Below are 27,284 nucleotides of genomic sequence, written 5' to 3' on the forward strand. Positions count from 1 at the left end.
GATAATAGATCTGTGACCTGTAATTTAAAACAGTCTAGATTTTTTTCTTTCTTTTTTTTGCAGTGCTTGAAATGAAATGTCTAAATGTGAAGGTTTGCTGCCATTCCAAGACCTACTTAGGTTATTTTTGGTCAGATCCTAGCACACTTTTAGCACTCTTTTTTCCAATTGGGCGATTGCTCAGCCTCCTCCTTGTGGGAAGGACTCTGTGATCTGACCAACCAGCAGGAGAGAGGGAGGGCTCCAAGTTTATTCAGAAAGGTCCCTTTAGCATGGAGAGGGATGAGGATTTTATAAGCTGGGAGAGCAGAGAGAGAGTGTGTGGATCGACTTGGAATATTAGACACTTATGTAAGTTCCATTTATCATTAATTACTCCTTAATTTACAGAGCAGTTATTTGTACTTGGTTTTATCCTGTGTTTGCTGGTTGCAGTTCTACTACTGTAATTTCCATTTAACCAGAAAGCTTACGTGTGTCCTTACATAAAGTTCTGAACTGCTCCGATTTGGTTTTATAACATTTATGCTCAGTTTTATGGTGAATGATTTTCGTGCAGAATGGTCATTATTTCTGTAGAACTAAAATCTAGTTTTGCTAAGATCAAGTAAAAATGTTCCTACAATAAACAGCAATTCATATAACAGCATGTTCTTGTGTCATTCAAAAATTGTCCTAAAATTGTCAGATGTATGTAAGCTGATAGACTGATACATAGCTGCAGCAAGGATGTAGATTAAAAAATGTTATATACAGAGACAGACACCGCAATAGAGAGAGAAAGAGATAGATAGATGATAGATAATAGAGATATATGATAGATGAAAAACAGATAGATGATAGATCCTAGATAGATACATAGTTTGATGTACAGATATGTGTAAGATATATACTGTAGATAGACAGATGGATAGATAAATAGATAGATAGATAGATAGATGATAGATAGATAAATAGATAGATGATAGATACAAATAAAATATAAACAGATAAGAGATAGACAGATAGATGAACAGACAGATAGATAGATAGATAGATAGATAAGAGACATATGCTAGATTATATACCCTAGATAGATAGATGGATATAAAATAGAAACTGATAAGAGATAGAAGGATAGATAGATAGATAGATAGATAGATAGATAGATAGATGACTGATAAATAGCTGCAGTTATATAGAATTTTAAAGAACGGACACATAGCTATAGAGAAATAAACTGATAGATTAACAGATCAATATATAGATATGAAGATGGGCAGTTAAATAATAGAGATATATGAAAGATAGATGACAGACAGATAGATGATAGATCCTAGATAGATAAATAGATGTACACATACATGTAAGATTTATACTGTAGATAGATAGATAGATAGATGATAGATAGATAGATAGATAGATAGATAGATAGATGATAGATAGATAGATAGATAGATAGATAGATGATAGATAGATAGGATAATAGAGATATATTATAGATGATGAACAGATAGATAATAGATCCTAGATAGATAAATAGATTGATATACAAAATGATATACAAATATGTGTAACATATACTGAACACTGTAGATAGATAGATATATGATAAATAGATAGACAGATAGATAGACAGATAGATAGATAGATAGAGGTATGGACCCATTATCCAAAATGCTTTCCGTAATTTAGATCTCCACACCTTAAGTCTACTAAAAAGGCTTGTTTTGCCTCCAATAAGGACTAATTATATCTTAGCTGGAATCAGGTACAAGCTGCTGTTTTATTATCACAGAGAAAAAGGAAATCATTTTTAAAAATCAGAATTATTTGCTTATAATGGAGTCAATGGGAGATGGCCTTTCCATAATTTGGAACTTTCTGGATAACGGATCCCATACCTGTATTACTGATGACTGAAATTGCTGCAATGATGATTTAGAATTTAAAAAAATTGTATATACAAATATACAGAGAGAAACAGACAGATATAGCTATAGAGAGAGAAATAGATAACAGAGACAGATACACTATATATATATATATATAATATATATATATATATATATATATATATATATATATATATATATATATATATAGACAGATAAATCAAAGATAGAGCTGTCCCAATTGGGATAGATAACAGATAAATAGATGAGTATATATATAATATATATACAGTAAATGATAATACACACACAAATATATATTTATACATAGATCAACACAATGTATTTATGTAGTGCCACCAAGTTACTCAAGCTGGGGGGAAGTCTGACATAGATAGACTATGGAGAAATGTCTTTTATTAGTACAGGTATGGGATCCCTTATCTGGAAACCCGTTATCCAGAAAGCTCCGAATTACGGAAAGCCCGTCTCCCATAGACTCCATTTTAATCAACTAACTCAGAATTTTAAAACTGATTTCCTTTTTCTCTATAGTAATAAAACAGTACCTTGTAATTGATCCCAACTAAGATATAAATAATCCTTATTGGATGCAAAACAATCCTACTGGGTTTAATTAATGTTTTATTGATTTTTTAGTAGACTTAAGGTATGGAGATCTAAATTACGGAAAGACCCCTTATCCGGAATACCCTTGGTCCCGAGCATTCTGGATAACGGGTCTTATACCTGTACAACATTATAGACATAATACTGGCAGTTATCTGTGGATTTAAGAGATATGTTAACTCACAATCCTAATGAAAATGTCACAGAAGGGATGGGATGCATTATTCTGAAACCCATTATCCAGAAGGCTCCCAAATAGACAAGTGCCATTATGAATATAGCCCATTTAAGCAAACCATTCTGTTTTTCCTTCCCTTTTCTTGTAATTTAAATAATAAAACAGTAACTTGTACTTAATGGTAACTAAGCTGCATGAATCCATACTGGAAGCAAAAATATCTTTCAGGTTTCTGTATATATTTAAAGCCCCATATCAAGGTGCCTAATATACCATATAATGGATCCCATACCTGTATATATTTAAATACCCCTTATCTATGTGCCAAGTATTCCATATAATGGATCCCATACCTGTATATATTTAAATACCCCTTATCTATGTGCCAAGCATTCCATATAATGGATCCCATACCTGTATATATTTAAATACCCCTTATCTATGTGCCAAGCATTCCATATAATGGATCCCATACCTCTAAATACCTTTGGTAACACAACGAAGGGGAGAGTGCCGTGTCCCTGAGCCTTATGCTGAATAACGATACTCTGGATATTGGATATACACGTACAGGTATGGGAATTATAATGTAGAATAGGATACTGGGGTTTTCCTGTAATTTAGAGTCTACTAAAAAGCATTTAAAAAAAAAAACATTTAGAAATTAAATATACCCAATAGGATTGTTTTGCCACCAATATAGATTCACGCAACTTAGTCACCATCAAGTACTAGGAACGGTTTTATTATTATGGAGAAAAAGGAATTCTGTTATAAATAATGAATTGTTGGGTTAAACAGTTATATTGTATTTGAGAGCATTCCAGATAATGGGTTTCCTATTACAATCTTATATGTGTACCCAGTTTTATATTTATAGGCAGGCATGCCGGCTGCTCATTCGCACTGCTATTTACTTACGGATGTTACTAAATGCAAAACGGATATCATAGACAGGGTTTTTTAACCAATGGGTCAGCACCCCAAAATACAATTACATTTTAAGTTTTTGGTGGTAAATCTGTTTCTGTGCAAGCCCATAGGATTTTGGGTGCGTCCCCCTAAGCTTAATTTAGCTCAGATGATTTCAATATAAAGTTAACTTTTATAGTATTTTTCGCTTTTCCGCTGGTCAAGTGTCAGTAAACCTTGGCCTGGACTTTACCAGGGCAATATAAACCTCGGCCTGATCAGGACCCCTGAATTGAATTTAATACCGCAAATTAAAGGTCTTTTTTCATGGGTGCAGACAAGCCGAGGGTGAGCCGAGCTGTGTATTGGTGCACAAGATGCAACCAGCAGTCTGTGCTGCCCCTGGGATTCCTTGTTTGGCCCCCAGGGGTCCCAGGCACAGGAGGTTGAAGCATTTGTTAGTGGTCGGGAGCAGCCCGTGGCAGCAAACTGCGCAACATGAAAAATGGGTCTGTACCAGGCTCTCTCACCAGCAGCTGCTGCAGGAGATGGGCATGTCCTCCCCCTCACTGACATCAGTGCTGCCCCCTCAGGGGGCAATCTGTGTGTGCCAACACTACCCTCTGCCCATTCTGCACTAAGACTCTATGTGCTCCCTGTTCAGTGACTCCCTTTGCTGCCTGATCTTTAACTCCTTGTTCTTCATGACTCCCATTAACTCCTACAGATTGGCACCATATTCTGGCTTTTTCTTGGTTTTCCGAATTCTGTTCCTTCAGCTCAGGTCCAGTCAGGCTTTTTCTTATTAACTTGGGCCCAACTTTACATCAATGCAGTAGTAACCCATTACAGCTTATCAATAAGAGGCTTTGAAAAGCCTGGTTGGTCGCTGTGTGTAAGGCACTAGATCAGATTTGGCAGCCATGTTAATAAATAAGCCATCGTCACTTTCATGTACTGCTCTGTGCACTATTTTACACCATTGGTGTCTCTTTATATATATATTAGTGTTTTACAGCCATTGGAAATGTGCCCTTTTTTAATTAATTAATTTATCAACATTTTTGTTGTTGTCCAGATTACAGGTTTGGGATTTACACTGCTATCTGGTTGCTAGGGTTTAACAACTATAGCAACCAGGCCATGGCTTGAAAGTCAGAATGGAAGAAGAAAATACAAATAACAATAAAACTAAAGCATCAAAGGCAGTCAGTGATCCCCAGACAACAGAATAATAATTCAGTAAGCATAAGAAAAAAAAAAAAGAAGACCAATTGAAGAGGTGTTTGGAACTGGTCAAACTATAACACACATGTTCATTGGGTTTTGGGACTTTGTTAATACAGCTTCTGTGTTACAGGGGCTATATTATTCATTCATTGTAGGGGGCAGTGTTTTTCTGTATATAGGGGCTGCTTCCCATACTGTGTTTGCTGTGATGCTCTATATTACCTCTAATTCCTTATTGTGCAAACATTGTAAACATGTTCTATATGTGCCCTCCTGCACCAATATTTGTGCTCTTTACACTTTCACACTGTGTAGCTGGAAGGGACGGATGTATGAGAGGTCAGTGCACAGATCAAGTGGCCTATTTATCATGCTGTGTAAGAAATACAGTTTTCTGTTCACCCTTTTTTTCTTTACTGTGGAAATGTACTTGCTGCCGAATTTTATTTCAATTGACTTGAATGGATTACGCCATATACATAATGGAGTTGCATAACCGTGCCACATATAGCGATCAGGCGATGGAAAAGAGGATACAGAGCTTTAAAAATCTGCCATTTATTTAACACGGTCTTTAATAATTTTGCACAGTATGATAAAGAGGCCCCTAGAGATATCCTTAGCGTGTATACGTACATAGGTGGAAGGGCCAAGTGCTGGGAGGCTCAATACAAGCAGGAAGGTCACCCTGCATATTTAAGTCGTTTGTTGGAGGGCCCCAGACATCCTGCTTTGCCCTGTGCCACTGTCCTTCTCACTCTCGCCCTATTGCTCTACAGTATCTCTGTTTGTTGGACCCTTCCATCTTTTTAGAGGAGACTAACGGAGCATCCCTATGCACAGAGGACCAGTGACTGAAGCGGAGGCAGAGTATTAGCCAGTAGCTGCATGGGCTGAGCATTGTCATTTCAAGCTAAATCCAGTTGAGATGATTATTATCCCAGCAGATTCTCCATGTGATCGCCTGTCTCCATTTCATATTTTAATCAGCCAAAAGACTTCCTACAATGTATTTCTCTACTGATCACTTTTCCTTTCTTCTCCCCACTTCTTCTCTTTTTCATACACACACATACTCATAGCTACATAACTGGTATGTATGAGAGATACGGCAGGGCTTTTTCTCAACCTGATGTGGCTCTCAACACATTCCTCGTTTATTTTCTCTCTCCTTCTAATTCCATCTTACTTTCTCCCTGTTTCTTTGGTTTCTCTTCTGTGCGCTCTCTCTCTCTCCACTATCCCCCTCCTTCATCGCTTATCCCCGTGTCTCTCCTCTTCCTCTCCCCCTGGCTGGTTAGAGGCAGCCCTCAGTGTGAGACTGTGCAGTGATACAGCAATTCCCATGCACAGGTGCAGGGTCCCTGATCCTGTGTTACCCTCAGGCACGTCCCCCGTGCCTTGCCTGACAGACCAGTGGAAGTAATATCATGTGGCAGGTAGAGGAAATCAGCAGACCAAGAAGATATGTTAGGAAGTGTCTCCGAGACCGTAGCTCAAACACCTGTCTCTTCCTCCTGTGCCTTTTCTCTTATCACTCTAACACTACCCTAATTATCTGTACACTTTTATCAGGTCTTCTCGGTATCTCTTGTTTTTCGAGGTGCCTTCAATGTAGCAGCAACTCTAGTTACCCAGAATCACAGAGTCTGAAGGACAAATAGAATATTCAAACATTCTGACTGCTGATTATATAATGCCTGAATATACTGCATACTGAAGAGAGCCCTGTTTCTAAGCAATGACTGTCCTTTCCACAATACAATATATTCATTTATTAGTTAATTCTCTTGTAGACCAATACAGGAATGAACAGCTCTGGTACAAAGATACCAAAACTCACAGATTCTTCATTTACCATGTCTGGCTTATACAGTCATTGCTCTGGCTCCCCATGTCAATGTGTATGCATTAACTAGACAATCACTGGCACACAGGAAGGCATGGCTAACTGGTCATTTTAATTACATGTCCCTACAGTCTAATGGTTATCACTCTTTTTGGTACAAGATGCCCATCCAAGTCCAACCTTTGTTCAGGGCACTTAGCTCATAACAAGTTTACTGATATAGGAAAATAATGGACAGTTAATGAGTCTTCATCACAAATGTTACCCTTGTTGACCTTAAGATGGGCTTTCAGGTGTATCTAGGAGAACATTTGCTCCAAATCTTATCCTAATGGACTATGGGTTAAGTTCCCTGTGATATCACTCCAGGCCCCCCGAGGGGGCAGTCCCAGATTTTGAGGGCCAAAATCTACTGCTGCCTGAATGGCAAACCATGATCTACAAGAGTGGCTTCTAAAGAGCCAGTTGTACGTTAAAATACAACACTGTTTCTTCTCTGTGTAATGCAATTAAATTATTTGAAGTTTCATTTATGTCTTTATAACCAACTACTAAACGTGCCTTTTAAAAGTTGACACAACAGACCTCATCCAATACAAGAATAATTGACATGCTTTTTTCAGTATTTTCCAGTGGATGACATTGTCCATTGGCACTGATCATTGTCCCTTTTTTATATTGCAGGCTGGGTTCAGTTGCTTGAATGACACAACCATATTCAAGCCTGTTTAGAACAAATCAAACTCTTCATTTCATTATTCAAGGAAAGCACTAGGAGGTGAAGTCAGCACAAAAAATGTCTAAAGAAGAAGAAGGGGGATGTAAGCTGAGCTCCGCCTGCAAGCACAAGGAACGAAAGCCCAAAAAACCTCATTATATCCCACGGCCATGGGGAAAGCCTTATAATTATAAGTGCTTTCAGTGCCCATTTACCTGTATGGAGAAATCGCACCTATACAACCACATGAAGTACAGTCTGTGCAAGAACTCCCTGTCCCTACTGATAGAATCCGACTGGCCTTACAAGAAAAGTAATTTCCTTATCCCTGAAATGCATGTTGTTCAGGAGACCCAGTTAGACAGCAGCTCAGAGAGACAAGAAGCATGCGATTCAACTGGACCTAATGCCAGTAAAAACAGACAGGCTGCTCAGAAAGCTTCTGCCAACACAACAAATTTCCAGGAGGAAGAAGGAGAGGAAGACGAGGAGGACGTATCAGACCAAAGTCAGAAGGGAAAGCCCAGAATTCTAGAACCTTTGCAGATTAGCCCATGTAAGAGTGATGCCAACATCAGTATGACAGGGTTAATGAGTAAGAAAGAGAGGTCGGGAAAGGAAGGAGAGCCTGAGTTCATCATTACTAATGTGTTCTCTTTAGAGGGACAGGGTGACAAGGAAAGAGAAGACCCCAGACTGTCCAAGGCTCCCAGAAAACCTTTAAGTAATGCAGGAGGGGCCCGGTCTGAACATTGGAAGCTGCTATCAAGCTCAGCCAAGAAAAATGGGCCAGAGATACAAGCAGGTAGTGCTGGAGCCAATATCATCCCTTGCTACCAACCATCAACATATACAGACTACCAGGAACACCAGGGTCTTTCACTACTGGGCATCAACTACCCATTAAATACCAGCCTCTTCTCATATTTAAGCCCCACAGTGTCAAGCAGTTCAGCCCAGCTTCCATTCTTAGCTTCAACAGCCCAGCTAATGCAACCTGCTTCCCAATTCCAAACATTTCAGAGCACAGAGAGGTCATCTTTCCTCCCCAGGTTCTACTATCCATTGCTGTTTGAGCATGCATTTAATACTGGGGAGAACAAAGTGGCTGCTGCAAAGCCTGTGAGTATGACTCAAGTGCCAGGGCACCTGTCCTTTATGCCAACTCCAAAGGCAAAGACGGAAGTGGAGACTCTGAAAACATGCCTGCACAAGTCCCCAGAGACCAAAAGCAACATTTCTTGGGGCCCCAGTGACAAGGTATCAAAGCAAATGTCCCACCACAAGTCAACACAGGACGAGGAAGTAAAATGGACATCCCAAATAGCAAGAGACGTTCGCCAACATCAAAAGACATCTGGAAGCTGTATAGCCCCCCTTACAAGCATACATGAAAGCTCCATATCACAGAAAGGGGCAGAAGATGGGTCTGTTTGGGCAGAGAAGAGTGCTGTGAGGTATTTGAAGAGAAAGGCCTGGCTGCAGAGTAATGGGAAAGGGACACCTATGGACCAGACAGCACTGCTTGACCAGCAACCCCAGGGCCTCCAGAACAGGTAAAATCTCCAAAGAGAGGCAGGCTGCCTTAACAATAATTATGGTTATTTCTAAGACATGGATTTAAATTAATAGCCCAGTAAGCCCACAACTGCTGTAGTGACCTGAGCCCAAATAATAATTCCAATGATTTATTGCACAGCTACTGCCAATGTGACCTTTTTGTAACTCAAACCCAGTATGTAGGGAATAACCCAGTCATGGTTTCTTTGGAGCAATGGAAAAGATATGGCGCCTTATTCAAAGTTCATTTTCTAAACATGATATATTTTTGCAAAATTCCCAGAACCTGATCGAACATAAAATACATTAACTTTCCTTCAGTATGTGACCATTCATAGGGTAGTAAGTGGCTTTGAGCCCAATAAACTATATCACCGCTGAACAAAAGGTAATGATTGGACAGTGCATTACGCACAAGGCCTTTTTACACTTGATAAGCAGTATAAAAAGTTAAACAATTACAAAATACAAGAACAAAAACAAGAAACCAACTGCAAAAGTTCTGTATACAATAGATCATTTGTAGGTGAACTTCCATTTGCAGCATAAAAACTAATACAATTTTTTCCCCTATTCTTCTCTCTCTTCAGCAATTCTTGCTCACCCATTGCGACGTCTCCTAATGTTTGGCATGAAAAAAGCCCAATGATGGAACCAGGTTCTTGCAAAAGGAGAAGAGAATCAGATCCCACCGCAGGTATCTTGGTACCAAAGAGCAAGAGTGCTTCACTGCTCATTGGAGACTTCTCCAGGACTCTGGAGGAATATGGGAAGGTGGAAAGGAAGCTGTCTAACCTGGCATCGGAGGACAGCAGCCAGCAGAAAGCTCTCGTAGAACAACTTGGCAAAATACGCCTTGAACTCCTGCACATTCACCATACCCTAGAGAAAACACCCTGCCTGTATGAAGGACCGTTAGATCTCTCTGTTAAGAGGGCAGAAGATGTGAGTATGGTGGGGGCAGGCAAGACAGCACCAGGTGACTTAGAGACCCCACCACTTTCTGAGTGCCTGCCCAAGCAACTGGTGAAGGTGGAACTGATGCCACCAGAGCTTGCTACCTGCTATGTCCGTCCAACCAAGTGTGAAGCAGATTCCAGCGTACTCCTGTGCCCAGATGGCAGAATCGGGGGTCCTGGAATGGTCCAAACACATATATCCATACAGGATGAGGGGGCTGGTGTTGGTGTTAACATAGGATTCAGCAAAGAGCAAAAGCAGGGGTGTGAAAATGTGTAACCTCCTCAGAAATATCCTGACAGGGGCAGCCACAAGCAACAATATTTCATAAATAATTGGGTGTTGGCAAAAATGCACTGAGATATGTTAAATATTGTTATTTCATATACATATAAGGATTTTTAAGATTTTATAGGGCTTAAATGTAAAGGGGGAAAACTTTGGCAGTCAGGATCTATGGCTAGAACTTCCATCCAATGTTGGACTGGGTCTCCTAGGGTCCACCAGAGAACCGACACTCTCGGTTCACTCACACAGCAATTAGATACAGTGTTAACTGGTATAGGGTTTTTTATAGGCCCATAGTAAAAATAATAATAGGCTGATGCAAATCTCCTAAGCTGGGGCCCACTGGGAGATCCTCTGGTATTCTGCTAGACGTGTCTGACCCTACTCCCATCGATATCCGAGCTCCTGAACCTGCTTGTGAGTCCTTTTTAGAATTACAAACCCTCTGTAAAGAAGCAGCTTTCCTTTGTACGGCCTATCTTGTCTGCCACCCTTGGAAATATGTGCAAAACTGTTACAGAGCCTTAGGTCACCTTCCAACTATGGTACCAGCAGCGCACATCTAACAGACTGCAGTCTATTTACCATGCTCGAGTTCCGCTCAGAGAACATTCTGTAGGTTCAAGTCGTATGCTCCTGCAGAGAGCCTCGCAGATAAAAGGACACAACGGCTTCACTTCTTTGCACATGTAACATTTACGGGTCTCTCGGGCTTCCGCTGAATCTCATTTCCGCACCACTTACTTCACATACGCACCAAGCCCCGGCCGTAGCCGTTTCGGATGGTGTGTTAGCGGATTTGCGAACAAACCTGACTCATTAAAAAATAATTTCACTCTGACGTATGTCTCTACAGTCTCACTTGTGGGCAAAAACAACATATCGCCGGGCAAGTATCAAGGCAGGGCTTTGATAAAGGCTGTTTCATTTATTTCAGATGTATTCCAATAAATGCACTCACAAAATTCTACTGATGATTTATCACCCCAGAAGGTGCTGTTAAAGGAACAGTAACACCAAAAAAAAATGAAAGAAATTACATTTTTTTATGCACTGGAACAACTGGTATGTTTGCCTCAGAAAGACTACTACAGTTTATATAAACATAGCTGCTGTGTAGCCATTCAAAGGAGAAATGACACAGGTTACATAGCAGATAACAGATAAACCTCCATTATATTCTACAGAGTTTATCTGCTGTGTAATCTGTGCCTTTTCTCCTTTTTTCCAGCTTGAATGGCTGCCCCTGTGACTACACAGCAGCTTATTTATATAAACTATAGTAGCATTTCTGTAGCAAACACACCAATTTAACCAGTGCAGGGCAGTAGTACATTATATTTTAATTACTTTAAAACGCTTTCATTCTTTGGTGTTACTGTTACTTTAAGGTAGCCATACACTGCCTGATAATGTGACCTGATTATCTGACCAATAAGCCCATGGCTAAACAGACAGATACCATACAAGTGTCCATTAATTTTAGGCCCATATTTTTATTGTTAAGGTTGTTCATCAAACAGTTGTGACCCCTCCATCTGCTAATTTCCCAACACACCGTGCACTGGCAGATATGGTGCATCGGCAGACCACATTCTCCAACATGTCTGAACAACAAGCCAACCCACACACATGGCACGGAGATACTGGTTGGGACTGTCTTCCCAGCATTTTATAAGTATGTGTATGGCCGCCCTAACTGATGATGCACATTTCAGTTGTCTTGATACAAGATGGTTCTTCTGCATTGAGAATAATTTAGAAAGCAATTCTTCTATGTTGAAGCTATCTTAGCTATGACTGCTCATCAAGTCCTCACCCACTACTAAACCATGTTATTCTAGCACATGACGAGTCTTACACGGACCTTACATCTTTATTCCTACATGGGAAGGCCCATCTTGCTCATTAGAAAACCATTAAAAGGGACCTTCAGCACATACATAATAACTTACTATGGTTACCCTACTTTATTTAATGTATCTAATAGAATTTCAATTCAGATCTCCTCTCCTTACTGCACGCCATCGAGCTTCCCTTGCACAGCCTGTAAGAAGGTCTGCGCTTGGGTAGGAAGATGAGGCAGAGCCTCGCACCAGTGGGCATCGCTGCCAGCCCATGCAGATGAGTAAATAAGGAAGGCAGAGGAGTTCACATAACCCTGGGGACAGCCATAGGACACTGTCATTGCACATCAGCGTCACTGTCACTGGACCTCACTGCTGCCCCATTAAACACAGCTCGGGGCACATGTAATTGGCTCAGACTGAGGGTTACCCTTAAACACGAGAGCTTGGCTACCAGCATTTATTTACAGCAGGTCCCAGACTCTTAACCCTTTTCTTCCCAGGTGACAGATATTTCACAGGAGGGCCCACTCCACATTCCTTTGCTTTGTTACATGCCTGTATAGTAGCAAGATCCTTAATGATTAAGATCTTATAGGGGGCCGACAACACCTGGGGAGAGATAAAGAAGCCTGTTTTGACCCACTTGGATGCACTGAATTTTGTCAGTAATAAATCTCCTTCATAAAAAAGTTAAATATTTGTATATTGCTTTTTTTTTTTTTTAAACTCTCACCAGCTCTTGCTTAATACACCCAAGCCTGAAGTATGAGAACATTTGAGAAGTATTTCTTGCCCTTTTAATAGACAATTATAATCACCACTAGGGGCACTGTTGCTAACTCTGCCTACAGGGAATGCTTCAGTTCAGCACTATCTTGATGAAGATTTACAGTAATGTTGAACCTAACTCTATAGGGACTGATGTTCTGTGAGTACTGATTCAGGAACAGGAGCAAAGGCAAAGAGGATCCACAGCTAATCTACATCAGCCCAAGCACATCATGAAACAAAAGCGACAAACACAATCAAATAATATTAAATATTATATTTCACTCTCACCTGTTATTTCTGAACACATCTTTCATTTATCTTTCCTGCACAACTCAGATTTCATCACTGTGCCCCCTCTTATTCTGAAACTTTTCCTTATCCTCCTGTGCTGGAATAATAAAAGTACATTATTGATTGGCTGCACCTTGCGCTCACTGATCCCCACTCTCTTGTTTCATTTAGCTCTGTGAGCCCCACTCTCTTCCTTCTTTCTTTTTATAGTCTTCCTATTCACCTCTGCCCTTACCTAGTCTTTATGTACTCTATTGCCTTTATTATTGGGGGGACTTTTCACTCCTTTTCTGCCCGTCCCTTGTTCCCTTCTTGCCCTTTCAATCATCTGACAAGTCTCTCTTCCTATCGCTTCTGTTCCCAACCCTCCCTGACTTCTCTCGCTAGATGGATCGTTTATGTCAGGCTCAAACAGCCGTGTTCTGTAATCCCCCCCAGCTTGGTGCTATCATTTATCCCAATCACCGGAGAAGGAGAACCTGTCAGTACTCACTTGCGTCTATCTCTTCATCCCGCCGCTGAACAGCAGTGACAGAGCTGTGAGTGTGTATAAAGAGCCTGTGTGTGCGAGAAATCAAAACAGCATATGAGAATGATTATTAGTACATACATCAACTGTTCAAAAGAAAAAAAAAACTAGAATCTTATTCTTGGCTTTATATCATGGTGTTGCCCACACTACTGTCCTAGAACTGGCACTGAACAATATTGAACTGTGGTTCCCAAACTGTGGGGCTGACCCCCCTGAAGGCTAATTAGGGGGAAAGCTAATTTGCTCCCCTAGATAAATTTAAATGCCCAGATTGAAGGTTAATCAGGGTGAGATTTGGGTTGACTTGCCCTAAATATAAAAGTCCAGAACAAAGCAGCACACCATGCAATTGGAGTTGCAACCTGGGTGCCAGTGCAAAACAAAAATACAAATGCTGCAAGTAACTGCACTCACAGGATTTACACAATAGTAGTAAAAAGTAGCAAAAAAAGAGTAATATCTTACAAGGTTTTTTTATTGATCAGACGTTTCAGTTCCTTCCTGGAACTTTCATCAGGAAGATGATGAGTATAAATATGAACACATATACAAAACAATATTAAAGACCTCTAAATGCATAGTTAGAGTCAGACTGGCATGCCAGTGACCTGGCAGAAAATCTTTGCCCACAGGCCCACTCTCAAAAATTATTTTCTTCACTCACTTTTGTTTCTTGATCACTTTTCCTTACTATCATCAATCCTCACCGTCCACTTCTCCTCTTTGTACTCAAATAGAAATAAGGAGCACCCATGGTATAGACATACAAGCAAATGATTGGTTGAGCAAGAAAGGCCCACTGACACCTGAACCCAGCAGGAGTTTCCCTGTTGACCAATCCTATATTGGTCTCTGTAGCTCTAACCGTAACAGCTACTAATTTGATTGCCTGGGTATAAAATAATCTTTCCCAGTTAAGCGGTGACACCAATATTTTCTACACTTATGGGGTTATGTAATAAAAGGCACTAACTTTGCCCAGGCGCAGTAACCCATAGCAACCAATCAGCTGGTAGCATTTACTGGTCAAACATCTTACTGGTTGCCATGGGTTACTAAGCCTGTGTAAACTTAGTGCCTTTTATTACATATGGAGGATACCTTCCAAAACACCAGGGCCGTTAGCAGCCTGTCAGCAGGACTCCTACGAGTCAGTTGTATAGCTGGGCAGCTTTAGAGCTTTGTGCTCTGTTGAGAACCAAAGGTATGACAGAACACAGCAGAAAGGAACTAACTGGTAGTCGCTATTAATAAGCAGGTACTAAATTGTTAAAGGAACAGCAACACCAAAAATGAAAATGCTTTAAAGTAATTAAAATATAATGTACTGCTGCCCTGAACTAGTAAAAGTTGTGGATTTGCTTCAGAAACCCTACTATAGTTTATACAAACAAGGCTGCTATACAACTACAGGGGCAGCGATTCGAGGCCGGATAAAAGGCACAGGTTACATAGCAGATAACAGATACGCTCTGTTAAATTCAATGGGAATCTACACAGCTTATCTGTTATCTGCTGTGTAACCTGCCCTTTTTCCAGCTTGAATGGCTGCCCCCGGGGATACACAGCAGCTTACTGATATAAACTATAGTAGGGTTTATGTAGCAAACACACAACTTTTACCAGTGCAGGGCAACAGTACATTATATATTAATTGCTTTGATCACTTATATTTTTTGGAGTTATCCGTTTCCCTGATACCCTAAGCTTGCACTCCTCTCCTTCAGAAGTTGCACCAGCCTGGGGTACAGTTGGCTGAGAACTGCGCCACCATCTGCTTCTGGTCTTCTAAGCGTCCACCATTGAGTATGGATGAGTACAGGACTTTGCATGAGATTTCTGTACTGTACATGTGCCCTCCTAGACTTGGAACAGGGGACTCCTGGGGAAATAAAAGATGATAGAGGCACGGTGCCCAGCAAGCCAACTAAGAATCACTGGGGGGTACCTAACAACTTGGCACCCCACAGTGATTTTACCTTTCTTTCTCCTTTAAAGGGTCAGTAAAGAAAGAAGCTCTTTCTATTTGTCAAAAATAAGTGACTGTATAGTTTTATAAACTATAAAACCTATAAATGTGTCACTGTTTTAGGCACAGCCTTTGCCTTCCCCTCTAATGAGTTGTAATCCACATGATGATAGAACAGGAAACCTTTTCAACCAACCAAAAGCAATCTACCATCACAGAGACAGTTATTTTATATCTTATACAAGAGAAATAACTATAACAATCTAATATAGGTATTCACCTGATCGAAGAACCATTCTGCGGGATAATCATACTGGTTAGTTGCCCTTTAATCCAAAGGAAGGTGTCACATTTGAGGCGACATTCAGTGCTAATCATCTGCAGAGGGTAAGTGAAATGATGGACTCAGGAGAGCATTCCAATAACAATTGGAAAAAGTTACATACATATGCATCTGAGCTCCCAGCTTTGGCTTCCAACCAGCATTCCCACTTATCTGTGCTCTGCTCACAAGTTATGACACCAGCGAATGTAACCAATTTTGGAGCACACTGGAAATTTTGAAATGGGGAGGTCCCATTTTGGTGAGCCCTATGCCCCTCATGGTCTGACTTACCTTAACCTTACTAATGAGCTTAAATCCCCACTGTCTAGGAAAAGTACTTATATATAAGTGGTCTTGAGAAAGGTCTTAGAATGAGACTGAAACGTTGACCTATTCTGAGATGTCACTTCTGCAAGTTGGGGGGCCTAGGGTGGCACCAGACCTAAAGACAACACTGCTGGGACCATTACCCTCTATTTCTATTTCTCCATATTGGCAATTAATTCTTTCTACATCCATAGCCCACTCATCCCCAACAGTAGTTCGCGAGCAACATGCTGTTACCACCCCCTTTGATGTTGCTCCCAGTGGCCTCAAAGTAGGTGCCCATTTTTAAATGTCTGGCTTGGAGAAGCACAAAGACACAGTTTTACTCCAGGCAGAGCCTCCTGCAGGCTGCCAGTCCACATGGGGCTAACAAATAGCCAATCACAGTCCTTTGCATTCCCAAACTTTTTTCATGCTTGTGTGCCTCACCAACACGTTTCACATCTGAGTGTGGCTCTATGCATCTCTCTATGCATTTGTACCATTAAATAGTTAAGCGTCTGAGTGATAAACTGGACTCTTATCATAGATGGATCTCATTTAAGGGTCAGTGAAGCAGAGAGTGAAATATTTTGGTTTAATAGCACATCCCCAGGGCAGTACCTACAGGGCTTATCAGTTATTGCCTGGAATGCTCTCAGACCAGGGCAGGTGCTCGCGTCCTTCATCGTATGCTAAACGGCAGTATCAGTAATACACAAGCACTTTATCTCCATATACTGTAAATAACTTTACACATGACTCTTCCATAACCAGTACAAAGTGCTTGGATCACCGTGAAGGGTATGATCGCAATTTGTTTTGAATCAGTAGTTACTAGAAACCAAAACAACTCTAGAGCATGGTCAGGAGCAGCACTACTGTAGATCAGTCTCGATGTATGGGAGCCAAAAAGTTTCAAGAAACAGAACAGGTGAAGTTCACCTTTAAATAAAGATGGTTTTATTGTGGGCACGCGGTGTTCTATACTTCTAGTGAATTGCAGAGAACTTTAAGCCTATGGCACACTAGGCATCTGGGCCGCTGGTAAATAAATGTCTATTACTCAGGCTGCAACTTCCTGTCGCCACTGTTGACAAGCAGTTGCTATTCAAGCATGTGGCAAGCAACCCAAGCACTGACAGCATTCCATCACCAGCGGAAATACACAGGCTCAAGTAATCAATTCCAGACAAAGTGATGGGGCAAACACAGGAAGTCGATGAAACGGTGAAGGATCCTAATAATATGGCTCTCTAAGCAAGGGGACAACATGGTTCTGAACATGATAACCCAGAGTCCAATATGGTCAATGTCCCCCAGAATTTATAGTGTAATATATCTACATCTCACTGTTACTGATGGTTCACAAGAAGCAATATGGTTGCACCCTTCACAGTAATAGGATTTCTCTCTATTAAAGATGAACTTGCTTATCCTTTTATAAATCAGGTAAGAAAATTGTTTTTTATAAAGTTCAGATAATTGAAAAAGGACAAACGCTGCCATTTGTGATCCTTTAAACAAAAGTATTATGACTGCACCTCTGGGCAGCCATTGGAACATGCATGTCTAGCTATTCCTTGAGGAGTAGGTAGTCTTGAACGGATCTAGGGACAGGCAGTTCAGTCACAGCTTTGGATAGCAGACACTCGCCAAGGCTGCCCCTCACTACTCGCCTGGATATGGCCTTTAAGGAACATGGATATGAGCATAGTTCTGTAAACCGTTGGCACAGATGGGCATCACGGGCTGCTTCAGGGGGTAACCCTCCCCCTTTTTTAAATCGTAGTTGACCACTAGCTCTAATAAGTAGTTCCAGACATTCCTCCTCCCTCTCACCACCAAGGCCTCGCCCCATGAGTGCCGCCAAGCGTCCTGCAGGATACTGTCCCTTTAGGTTGACAGTGTCTGGCTGTGCCCCATGTTCCAGCAGTAGCCGCACACTTTCTAAATTGCCCTTCATGACTGCCCAACTCAGAGGAGTGTCCTGGTTGTAGTCTCTTGCATTCACTTTGGCGCCACCTTCGAGGAGAGCCAGCACACATTCTGCCTTGTTTTTGAAAGCTGCCCAGTGCAATGGTGTGTCTTGATTTCCATCCAGGGCATTTGGATTGGCGCCGTATTCTATGAGGATCTCAACGCACGTTACATCCTTCTCAGCTGCATAGTGCAGGGCAGTGCGCTGGTACCCATCCTGAGAATCCACCTGTAAAGCAACAGCAAATCAGCATTGGCTTAAAACAGAGCAGAACTTGAGATTTACAGGGTCTTAAACACTAAGCAGGGGCCAAGTCTGGACTGGGGTTTAAAATAGGCCCTGGAATTCCAAGTACACACAGGCTCAAACAGACCCCCACCAGCCCAATAAATAGTAACTGTCTGTGGCATCTTACAGCAGCCCCTCTGGCATTTGCCAGAATCCACAGATTGCCAGCCCGGGCCTGGCTGAGGCTATAACCCCAGTTGTACATGGATGAGACAAGCCACTACTGACATAGCTGTCTGGCTCTGAATTCTCTATAGACATGATGCTAAATTGGCAGTGGGCATTCAGCCAAAAATAAAAACTAGCATAGCTAGCAAGGCTCTATTTATATGGCCCCTTCATTATCCTAGACTTCTGCAGACTGATCATATACTTTGGAAATGTATACGTTTGTTTGTTGAAAGCAAGATATTTGCAATTGCCGGAAGTGGCAGATCAAGGAAAGGGCGGGCCCCTGTGTGGTAATGGTGTTTGCCACCTACCCATAGCCACCCTTAATACGACAAATTGTGCCCTGCGAGATAATGATGTGCAGGGTGCAAGTTTTACAACCCACCCAAAGCCGAGAAGAGACTTTTCCACACATCTTCTGTCCTCTATGGTGCTGTCAATGGGGCATGGGTTTGGAACTCTATCCCACCAATGACTGGCAGAGGGACAGGTGCACAGTTACTGCGCATTGTAGCTGGTCCAAAGTAACCCCACCCCCATTTAGGGGCCCAAGCTGACAAATAACATGCATCACTATCGCAAGATCATAAAAGAGCCGGGCCAAATATAATTTGCGGCTCAGAGAAAAAGTCCATTCCCAGTGCAGCTTTGAGGTGGTCATTCTGAAGGCCACTAGTCCCCGACAGGTTTACCAGATGGTAAGTTGTTCCCCAAACAGCATTTAGGTGTAATAGAAAGGAAAAGGTATGGGAGACAGAAGGTGTCAAAGGGGTAGTTCAACTTTAGATTAACTTTTAGTATGTTTTTTAAATTATTTACTTGTTCCAACTTTTCAGTTTGGTATTATAGCAGCTATTTGGCTGCTAGGGTCTTATCTTCCCTAGAAACCAGGCAGATGTTTGAGTGAAAGACTGGAATAAGTATAGGAGGGGCACTGCACAGGAATATAAGTAATTAAAAGTAACAATGACAATAAAATTTGAGGCTCGCAGAGTGATCGTTTTTTGGCTGCCAGGGCGACTGACCCCCATTTGGCTGGAAAGAAAAAGCAAATAACTCAAAAACTATAAAAAATAAAAAATGAAGACCAATTGCAAAGTTGCTAGATATAGGACATTCTTTTAAGTTAACTGAACGTTAACTTAAAGATACAGCACCCATTTAATGGACAAAGGTACTGACATGAGCTCCATTCTCCAGCAGTAGCTCCACACAGTCTGGATCACACACCATACAGGCGCTATGCAGCGGCATCAGAGTGTCATGTGGGCAGTTGACGTCTGCGCCCTGTGTAAACAGAATAAAATTGGGTTAAAAAACTGTTATTGCAAGCATATTGTGCCCCAGACAGGAGAGGACCCGTATTCCTCACCTTTCGAATCAGAGACTCCACACTGTCCCCTGGCAGAGATCGGATGGAGGAGATGGTACGGATCAGCCTCTCGGGCATAGAACACTTTCTGTTGAAGTGCTGCATGATGGGGGCCCCTGTAACACACAGAACAAGTATATTATTATTTCTGTATAAAGGTCAATCAAGTGAACACAGATTTGGACAGGAACAGGCTCATCATATAATTGGCATCACCAAAACAGATCATAAGGGTAGCGGGGGGTGCAAATGTAGGAGATTAGGTGCAGATAAAACAACAGAAATTGTCAGAAGCAGCAAGTGAAGCCTGGCACTGACATGAAAGAGTTAACCGCCTCGATCCCCCTCATACCCCTCTACTGCACTCCCTTCCTGCCACCCTAGGGGGTTAAGTTGAGGTGCTTTTTCCATCCTCCACTCACCCTCGGGGGGAATCCCTGCCTCTGGCACTCAGCGGGCACTTGAGATGGGCCAGGGCGATGCCTTGAAGGGTTGCTTTTAATGGCTGAAGAGCAGGAAGCGTCTGCTTCCATTAATTCCTCCTCAGATGGGATGAAATATTCAGCAGCACAAGGAGGAGAAGGCAGAGGGGAGGGAGATGCCAAACTCTCACACTGCGCTAATGTGCACAAAGCATGTTTAACCCATCTCTTGGCACTGGGGCAAGGGCACGTCACCAACTGTGTGCTACACAATACGCAGGAATATCTTATCCATTAGGTACAGTCAGCGACACACACAGTATAAAGTGACAGTATACACAAATACAGATATGCCAGTGAGGGATAATGTACCCCCAACTGGTAAATTATAAGGATATTAAAAGTCACTGAGGGGTTCTGTGACCATATAAAGGCACAAGGCTGCAGGCTGAGTTATACAGGGAACTCTGAGTATCACTCATGTATTATAAGGGATAATGTACCCCCAACTGGTAAATGATAAGGATATTAGAAGTCACTGAGAGATTCTGTGACCATATAGAGACTTGATAAAGGGCCTTTGTTGCTCAAAACATGCTGTGTGAATAAAGCACCTTTAGCAGCAAGCACTGCATTTTGCTCTCTTGGTGGCTTTTTTCAAGCATTCTACTGTACAGCGCTGTGTACATAAGTAGCGATTTATAAATAAAGATATACATACTTACATACCATAAAAAGGACAGTGTCACTGTGTACAGCAGCGCCATCTTTAGAGTGTCAGTGGCACTGTACACGCTCAGTGTATTCTTGGCTGCTGCTGAAAAGCAAAGCTTAGGGGATCATCCCTAATCCATCCCTTGATGGAATCTGGGTTTTGAAGTCCCCCTGTTTTCAGAGAACCTGTGCAGCACCTACCACGGAGAGCAAAAGGGACCTCAAGTCTCAGAATCCATCACTTCACAATGGGAAAAGGCGGAGAAGGTGTGACTGTAGGGAACATGGTTCCTATGAGTCAGAGACAGACTGACCCTCTCCAACTGTGCCCAAGGCATTTGCCTCACCTGCCCAGCCCTAGTTACAGATATTTCGATACCCTAGAGAAGCCTCTATGATCCCCCACAGTCACCATCTTTGTATAAATGCAAATATGCAGAAAACTGATATTTTGCCTTCCAACCAAATAACAGCCCTGGTATTTTACTGCACATTCAAGGAATAATAAAGTGATCATGAACCATACAAAGCTTTTTTTTTTAAATTTGAATACACACAGCCGCACAATATGGATACATTTTTACGGAAGTAAATGCAGACTGACGTACGACTGGATTAGCACATTCTCTGCATTTCAAACAAGTAAATGTAGAGTGACAGGCCAGAGAGTGAGAGTTCAAATGCATACATTAAAATCATTTTCTCTCATTTCTAAGGCAGATTTATTACAAATCAACTAAGAGAAAAGTTTCCTCTTCTTTACAACTCGGAAGTGCCACCTAGTGGCGGAACTGAAGCATCAAAAAGTAATCTACATAACTAAAAAGCCTCTTGCTTGATCGCAAATCTGCAGCGCCACCTAATGGAGAAAATGGAATGCATATTAAAGGGGAACTCCACCCTAACACAAATTAAGCTTTTTGAAAAGTAAACATAATTTCAAGCAACTTTGCAATATACATCAATAAAAAAATATGCAGCATTTTCTTTAATGTAATAATATGGTTTGGAATGGTTCCCTAAGCCCGGCCCCCTATTCTCCTGCTGATCTGGCTGACTCCATTAAGACTCAAACAGAATGTTAATGTTATAGTAGAATGTTACTGTAGTTGACTGCCTTCAGGCTGCCTTCTCCTATCCCCACAATTCCATGCACACGTGATGTCAATAAGAAAAGGAACATCACAGTGCAATCCATTGTGCATTATGTAGTTCCTACATGCTGTCTGTAAGCTGTGGAGAAGTTGTTACAATTTGTAACATCAATGTTTTAGTCCCTCCTCCCCTGCCAGGATGTCAAATGATACAGAAAGAGAAGAACTGTTTTGCAGCTGGATTTCAGCATATAAAAAGGTATTTATTCATACATTTTAAAGGAACAGATTACAGCGATAATTGAGCTCTTTAACAAATTTTGGTTCGGAAGTCAGAGTCCCCCTTTAAATACCAGGTATTTCTCAATCTACTTTTTAAGACTATAAACGTAGTTGTTTACTTTAAGACATCTTTTAGAATAGCCAATTCTAATCAACTTTTCAATTGGTTTTCATTTTTTTTTTTTTTTATAGTTTTTGAATTATTTGCCTTCTTCTTCTGACTCATTCCAACTTTCTAACGGAGGTCACTGAGCCCAGCAGCCAAAATCCCATTGCTTGGTGAGGCTACAACTTCATTGTTACTTTTTATACCTCATTTTTTTATTCAGGTCCTCTTCTATTCATACACAAGGCTCTCATTTAAACCACAACCTGGTTGTTAAGGTAATTTGAAACCTAGCAACTAGATTAGTCCTGAAATTCCAAACTGGAAAGTTGATAAACACATAGTGAGACAATAAAAAACTGTAGACCATTTGCAAATTGTCATAAAATAGTACCCTCTACATTCTACTCATACTAAAGGTTAACTGAAAGGTAAACAACTCCTTATGATGTATACATATGGTTGCTAGGTCTCATTTACCCTAGAAACTAGATAGTGGTTTAACTTAGAGACTCAACGATGAATGGGTGACTTCCATATGAAGACAGGAAAAAAGGCAGAGGAAGATCAATAATTAATCAGTAAAATATCCCATTCTCTAACATAGAAAAAGTTAACTCAAAGGTAGTGGCCCTCCAGCTTTTGTGAACTTCTCAGTCAATACAAGATACTAAGGAATGTTGGGAGTTATCATGTCATGTCATTTGGAACTGAAGAAAGCAAAATACCAGAGTATTAACAGCTGATACAGAGAAGCAGGTGGGGTGCAGAAGAGGGGTGGCAAATTCTGCCAAAGACATGGGTGCTTTTAAAAGGCAAAGTGCATTTTCACGTATCCTGAAATAGGCAGCTCAGTATGAGGGCCCTGCTTACCGAAAGCACCAAACATTCCACGTGTTTACATTTATAGAAGAAGCCATACTGCTGCCGTATCTAAGCATAAGCACTAGAGAAGCTGATATTACAACCAATGAGAATCCCAATGCCAAGTAATGCCACTGCTCTGAAATAAATGTGAGAAAAGAAGAAGGTGGCACCCAGATAAGAATGCAATGGCTGCCTTACCAGGAAACATAGATCTCATTTCCTTTCCATAGCCCTGCGGCAGGGTGGGATTCCCCTTTGGTGATGTGTGGCCCCCTACCAAGGCCTGGCACCTGTCACATGAATGTCATACTGGGAGCCTTTCCCCAAAGTGTTTTAAAGTAATTAAAATATAATGTGCTGTTGCTCTGCAAAAAACTGGTGTTACAGAAAGGTAACTATACAAATAAACTGCTGTGTAGCCACGGGGGGCAGCCATTCAAGCTGGAAAAAAGGCACAGGTTACACAGCAGATAACTAGTAGATAAGCCCCATGTAATGGGGGTTTATCTGTTATCTGCTAAGTAACTTGTGCCTTTTCTCCTTTGAATGGCTGCCCCCATGGCTACACAGCAGCTTACTTATATAAACTATAGTAGTCTTTCTGAGCAAACACACCAGTTGTAGCAATGCAGGGCAGCAGTACATTATATTGTTATTACTTTTATACACTTTCATTTTTTGGTGTTACTGTTCCTTTAAGGGGAATTGCATTACTGACATCTGTTGAGCATGTTCCATCCCGGCCGTCTAATGAGAGCTCTGGGTGCCAAGGCAACATTGAAGGGGTCCCTCATTGCCCCAATCATATGTAGTTTGTGACCAGTATCACCCATCACATGTATATCCTAAAGAAGCCCTGAGCTGCATTTCACTAATATAGTGCTTGTTGGGTGTTTTACTTGTAGCACCCCTTTGGCCAATGGCATACAGGGTGATTGCCAGTGTTTGGGCACCCACATCTTGGCATGGGGGAGGCATAATATCCCTGGGTATTACCCTTCCATTGAACTGAATGGTGGAAGCATGGACACTGACAGGGTCCAACCCCAGGCACTTACCATTAGGGTGAATGGAGGGGCAATTCCAAGTTACTGGGAATCACCTAGAGTGCCATGGCCCCCAATATTTGGTCAGGGACCCCCTTAGCACATTGACAAGGGGACATATATCAGAAAGACTGAACACCAAGGCTACAATTAGCGAAGCCGTACTGTGGGCATCTTTAGCTCTACAGCTCAATAAGCCGGGTCCTCACTGGCTGTTTAATGTCAATAATAAATCACTTGAGCCACAGAGGAAACGTGGTTCTCTCCAGACGTCACGAAGTATCACATAAATAAAGTAATTGCGTGCTATGTAACAAACAGACCGTGTGTAATATACTAACCTGTTCCACACAACTGACCACACCACAGGCTTTCGGCAGGGGACACTTCCTTAGCCAATCACCATCCTAAAAAGGCAAGACAGGCGTCCTATCTAGCGAATTAAAATATAGAAACACTTGGAAGTCACAGGCGGACCCGATGGTGAAAATGAGGCTTGACACGCACAAACGGGTGAAGCAGCGGAACAATTTTAGTTGTGGTGCGTTCCGCCATATTTAGTGCTGGAAAGACGCTTAGACTGTATTTTATATTTTTATTATGTGGGGCTATTTTGCCAACAGCATACATTAGAAAAGCGCAGTAACCCATGGCAATCTGTTATGGTTTCTTTCATTAAACTAATCGTAATATAGTTGTCACAACTTAGTGTCCAGGCATACACCTGGCAGTAGTTAAGCTGGCAACTATGGTTGGCAACTTTTCAGAAAAACAAAAGGTGGCAACCCTAGCTGCCCGTAAATGGGGCCCTTCCAGCATCCTGACAGAAATGATCAGTTTTTAAAATCTGTCAGGAGTTCTGCACCTCCATGTTGCAGCAGCCCTCTCCTGATGGGTCACCATAGACCCCATTATGACCAGATTGTTGGCCAAGGGGCTGGATAATTGACTCATCCTGATTTGGCCCAGCCTGCTGGTGACCAAAATACCTCATTTGACAACCATGGTGTATGCCCAGTTAATAAACAACCTAATAAACTCTTTACAACATCCTACAATGGTGGAGGCCTTATGTTAGTTTAAGGGAAACAGCAGCAGTATTCTAATGCAATATTAAGTTGAGAAAAAACATGATCCAACCTGACCTTAACCTGTCCTTGAAAAGCCCACACTGGCCCAAGCCCAATGTCTTTCCTCTATCTGTGATCTGAATCAGCAGAGTTCCTTACCACTGATGCCAACAAAGGAATATGGTCTGTAGGAGGCATGCTGAAGGGAAAAGCACTCATCCTGATTTGTCCCACCCTACTGGTGACCAAACTACCTCATTTGACGACCATGGTGTATGCCCTGTTAGTAAACAACCCAATAAACGTCACACCATTCTACAATGCTGGAGGCCTTATGTTAGTTTAACTGAAGCAGCAGCAGTATTCTAATGCAATATGTACTGTAGGTGAGAAAAAACATGATCCAACCTCACCTAAACCTGTCCTTGAAAAACCCACACTGGTCCAAGCCCAATGTCTTTCCTCTATCTGTGACCTGAACTAGCAGGTGGCCTCACCACTGATGCCAAGAAAGGAATATGGTCTGTAGGAGGAATGCTGAGGGGAAAGGAAAAGGTAAGTACTAAGGGGGTCCGATTAAATAGTTTCTGCATCTGGACCTGATAACTGCCTGAAACTGAGCAAATCGACTTCTTCTCCATGTGTGCATCTGTGCTTTATTAAACACAATAGTATCTGTGATCTGTCAGAAGCTATTGTACCATTAGTTGTACTCAGATAAGCTGTACAAAGTATCTCATTAAAAAGAAATGGATGTACAGGAAAATATATGTAAATAACAAATATATATATATCCCCTTTAATGCCAACCTTTGCCGTAACATGCTATGATACTTGTAGATATGTTACAGTATAGTGGCTATATGATAGTCAGCAGAGCCTAGCCCTGCCACCCTTTTATGTTTCTTTTCTGTGAATGACATTGGCATCACTTTTACCAGACAAGTCTATAACATAATTGGCAGGTGGCATCTAATACAGAGCCCAGTGCCTTTTCAGGACTTGACACTGCCCTACCCTACTAATATTTACTCCCTAATGACTCAATCCCTGCAAGGCTGCACCTATAGCACTCCCCTACAGCCAAGTGCCAGTAACCAGGTTTACTAACAAGGAACTATCCGCTCAAATATGCCAAGGGTCACTGTGTATAAACTCATTACCATTATTTCAGCATAACTAGGCATTATATTTATGGGCATTGTTAATTGAATAAAAATGTAGACTATGGTGCTATTTTTCTGTACTAGGCTGTTATGGAAGAAGGTGACCCTAGCCTATGGCACACAGAGCTACATAGTAGCAGTTACTTGTCACAGCTACTAAACGCCAGAAAATACCCTGCCATAGACAATACTGAGAATTGCCTCTGCTAAAATACACATAGAGACATAGACATATAGAGACACATCAGCATTGTCTTTTTGTAGCCATAAAAAGTAGCCGCTACTAGTAGCTCCGTGTCTTCACCCTAACATGGAAATGCAATTCAACGTATACTGCAGTGTCTGAGCATATACACTGATATGTCTCCTACTTTGGACAGCTTAAGCCCAGAGTCAGGTAAATGTTGCTTTAAATGCTGGCACAGGGATACTTTCCACAACCAGTAGCCATATGCTTGTTAA

At 41.5% G+C, this 27,284-nt stretch overlaps 2 protein-coding genes and 1 long non-coding RNA gene across 3 annotated transcripts; 1 reads left to right on the plus strand and 2 right to left on the minus strand.

Moving 5' to 3' along the window:
* Window positions 1-281: 281 nt before the first annotated feature.
* Window positions 282-11,040, plus strand: prr35 (proline rich 35). The gene is made up of 3 exons (XM_012970632.3): window positions 282-351; window positions 7,358-8,947; window positions 9,542-11,040. The coding sequence occupies exons 2-3, from the start codon at window positions 7,470-7,472 to the stop codon at window positions 10,188-10,190; spliced, it is 2,127 nt and encodes a 708-aa protein (XP_012826086.2). The 5' UTR covers window positions 282-351; window positions 7,358-7,469; the 3' UTR covers window positions 10,191-11,040.
* Window positions 11,041-11,562: 522 nt separating this feature from the next.
* Window positions 11,563-16,568, minus strand: LOC105948350. The gene is made up of 4 exons (XR_004220372.1): window positions 15,893-16,568; window positions 13,605-13,669; window positions 13,109-13,208; window positions 11,563-12,658 (listed from the first exon to the last, which is right to left on the minus strand). It is a non-coding gene; the product is annotated as an uncharacterized LOC105948350 (long non-coding RNA).
* Window positions 16,569-17,183: 615 nt separating this feature from the next.
* asb8 (ankyrin repeat and SOCS box containing 8) lies at window positions 17,184-25,070 on the minus strand. Its single transcript, XM_002932425.5, has 4 exons — window positions 24,928-25,070; window positions 20,056-20,171; window positions 19,866-19,970; window positions 17,184-18,452 (listed from the first exon to the last, which is right to left on the minus strand). The coding sequence occupies exons 2-4, from the start codon at window positions 20,158-20,160 to the stop codon at window positions 17,820-17,822; spliced, it is 843 nt and encodes a 280-aa protein (XP_002932471.1). The 5' UTR covers window positions 20,161-20,171; window positions 24,928-25,070; the 3' UTR covers window positions 17,184-17,819.
* Window positions 25,071-27,284: the final 2,214 nt, after the last annotated feature.

Source organism: Xenopus tropicalis, chromosome 9 (genome assembly GCF_000004195.4).
Source record: "Xenopus tropicalis strain Nigerian chromosome 9, UCB_Xtro_10.0, whole genome shotgun sequence".
NCBI lineage: Eukaryota > Metazoa > Chordata > Amphibia > Anura > Pipidae > Xenopus > Xenopus tropicalis.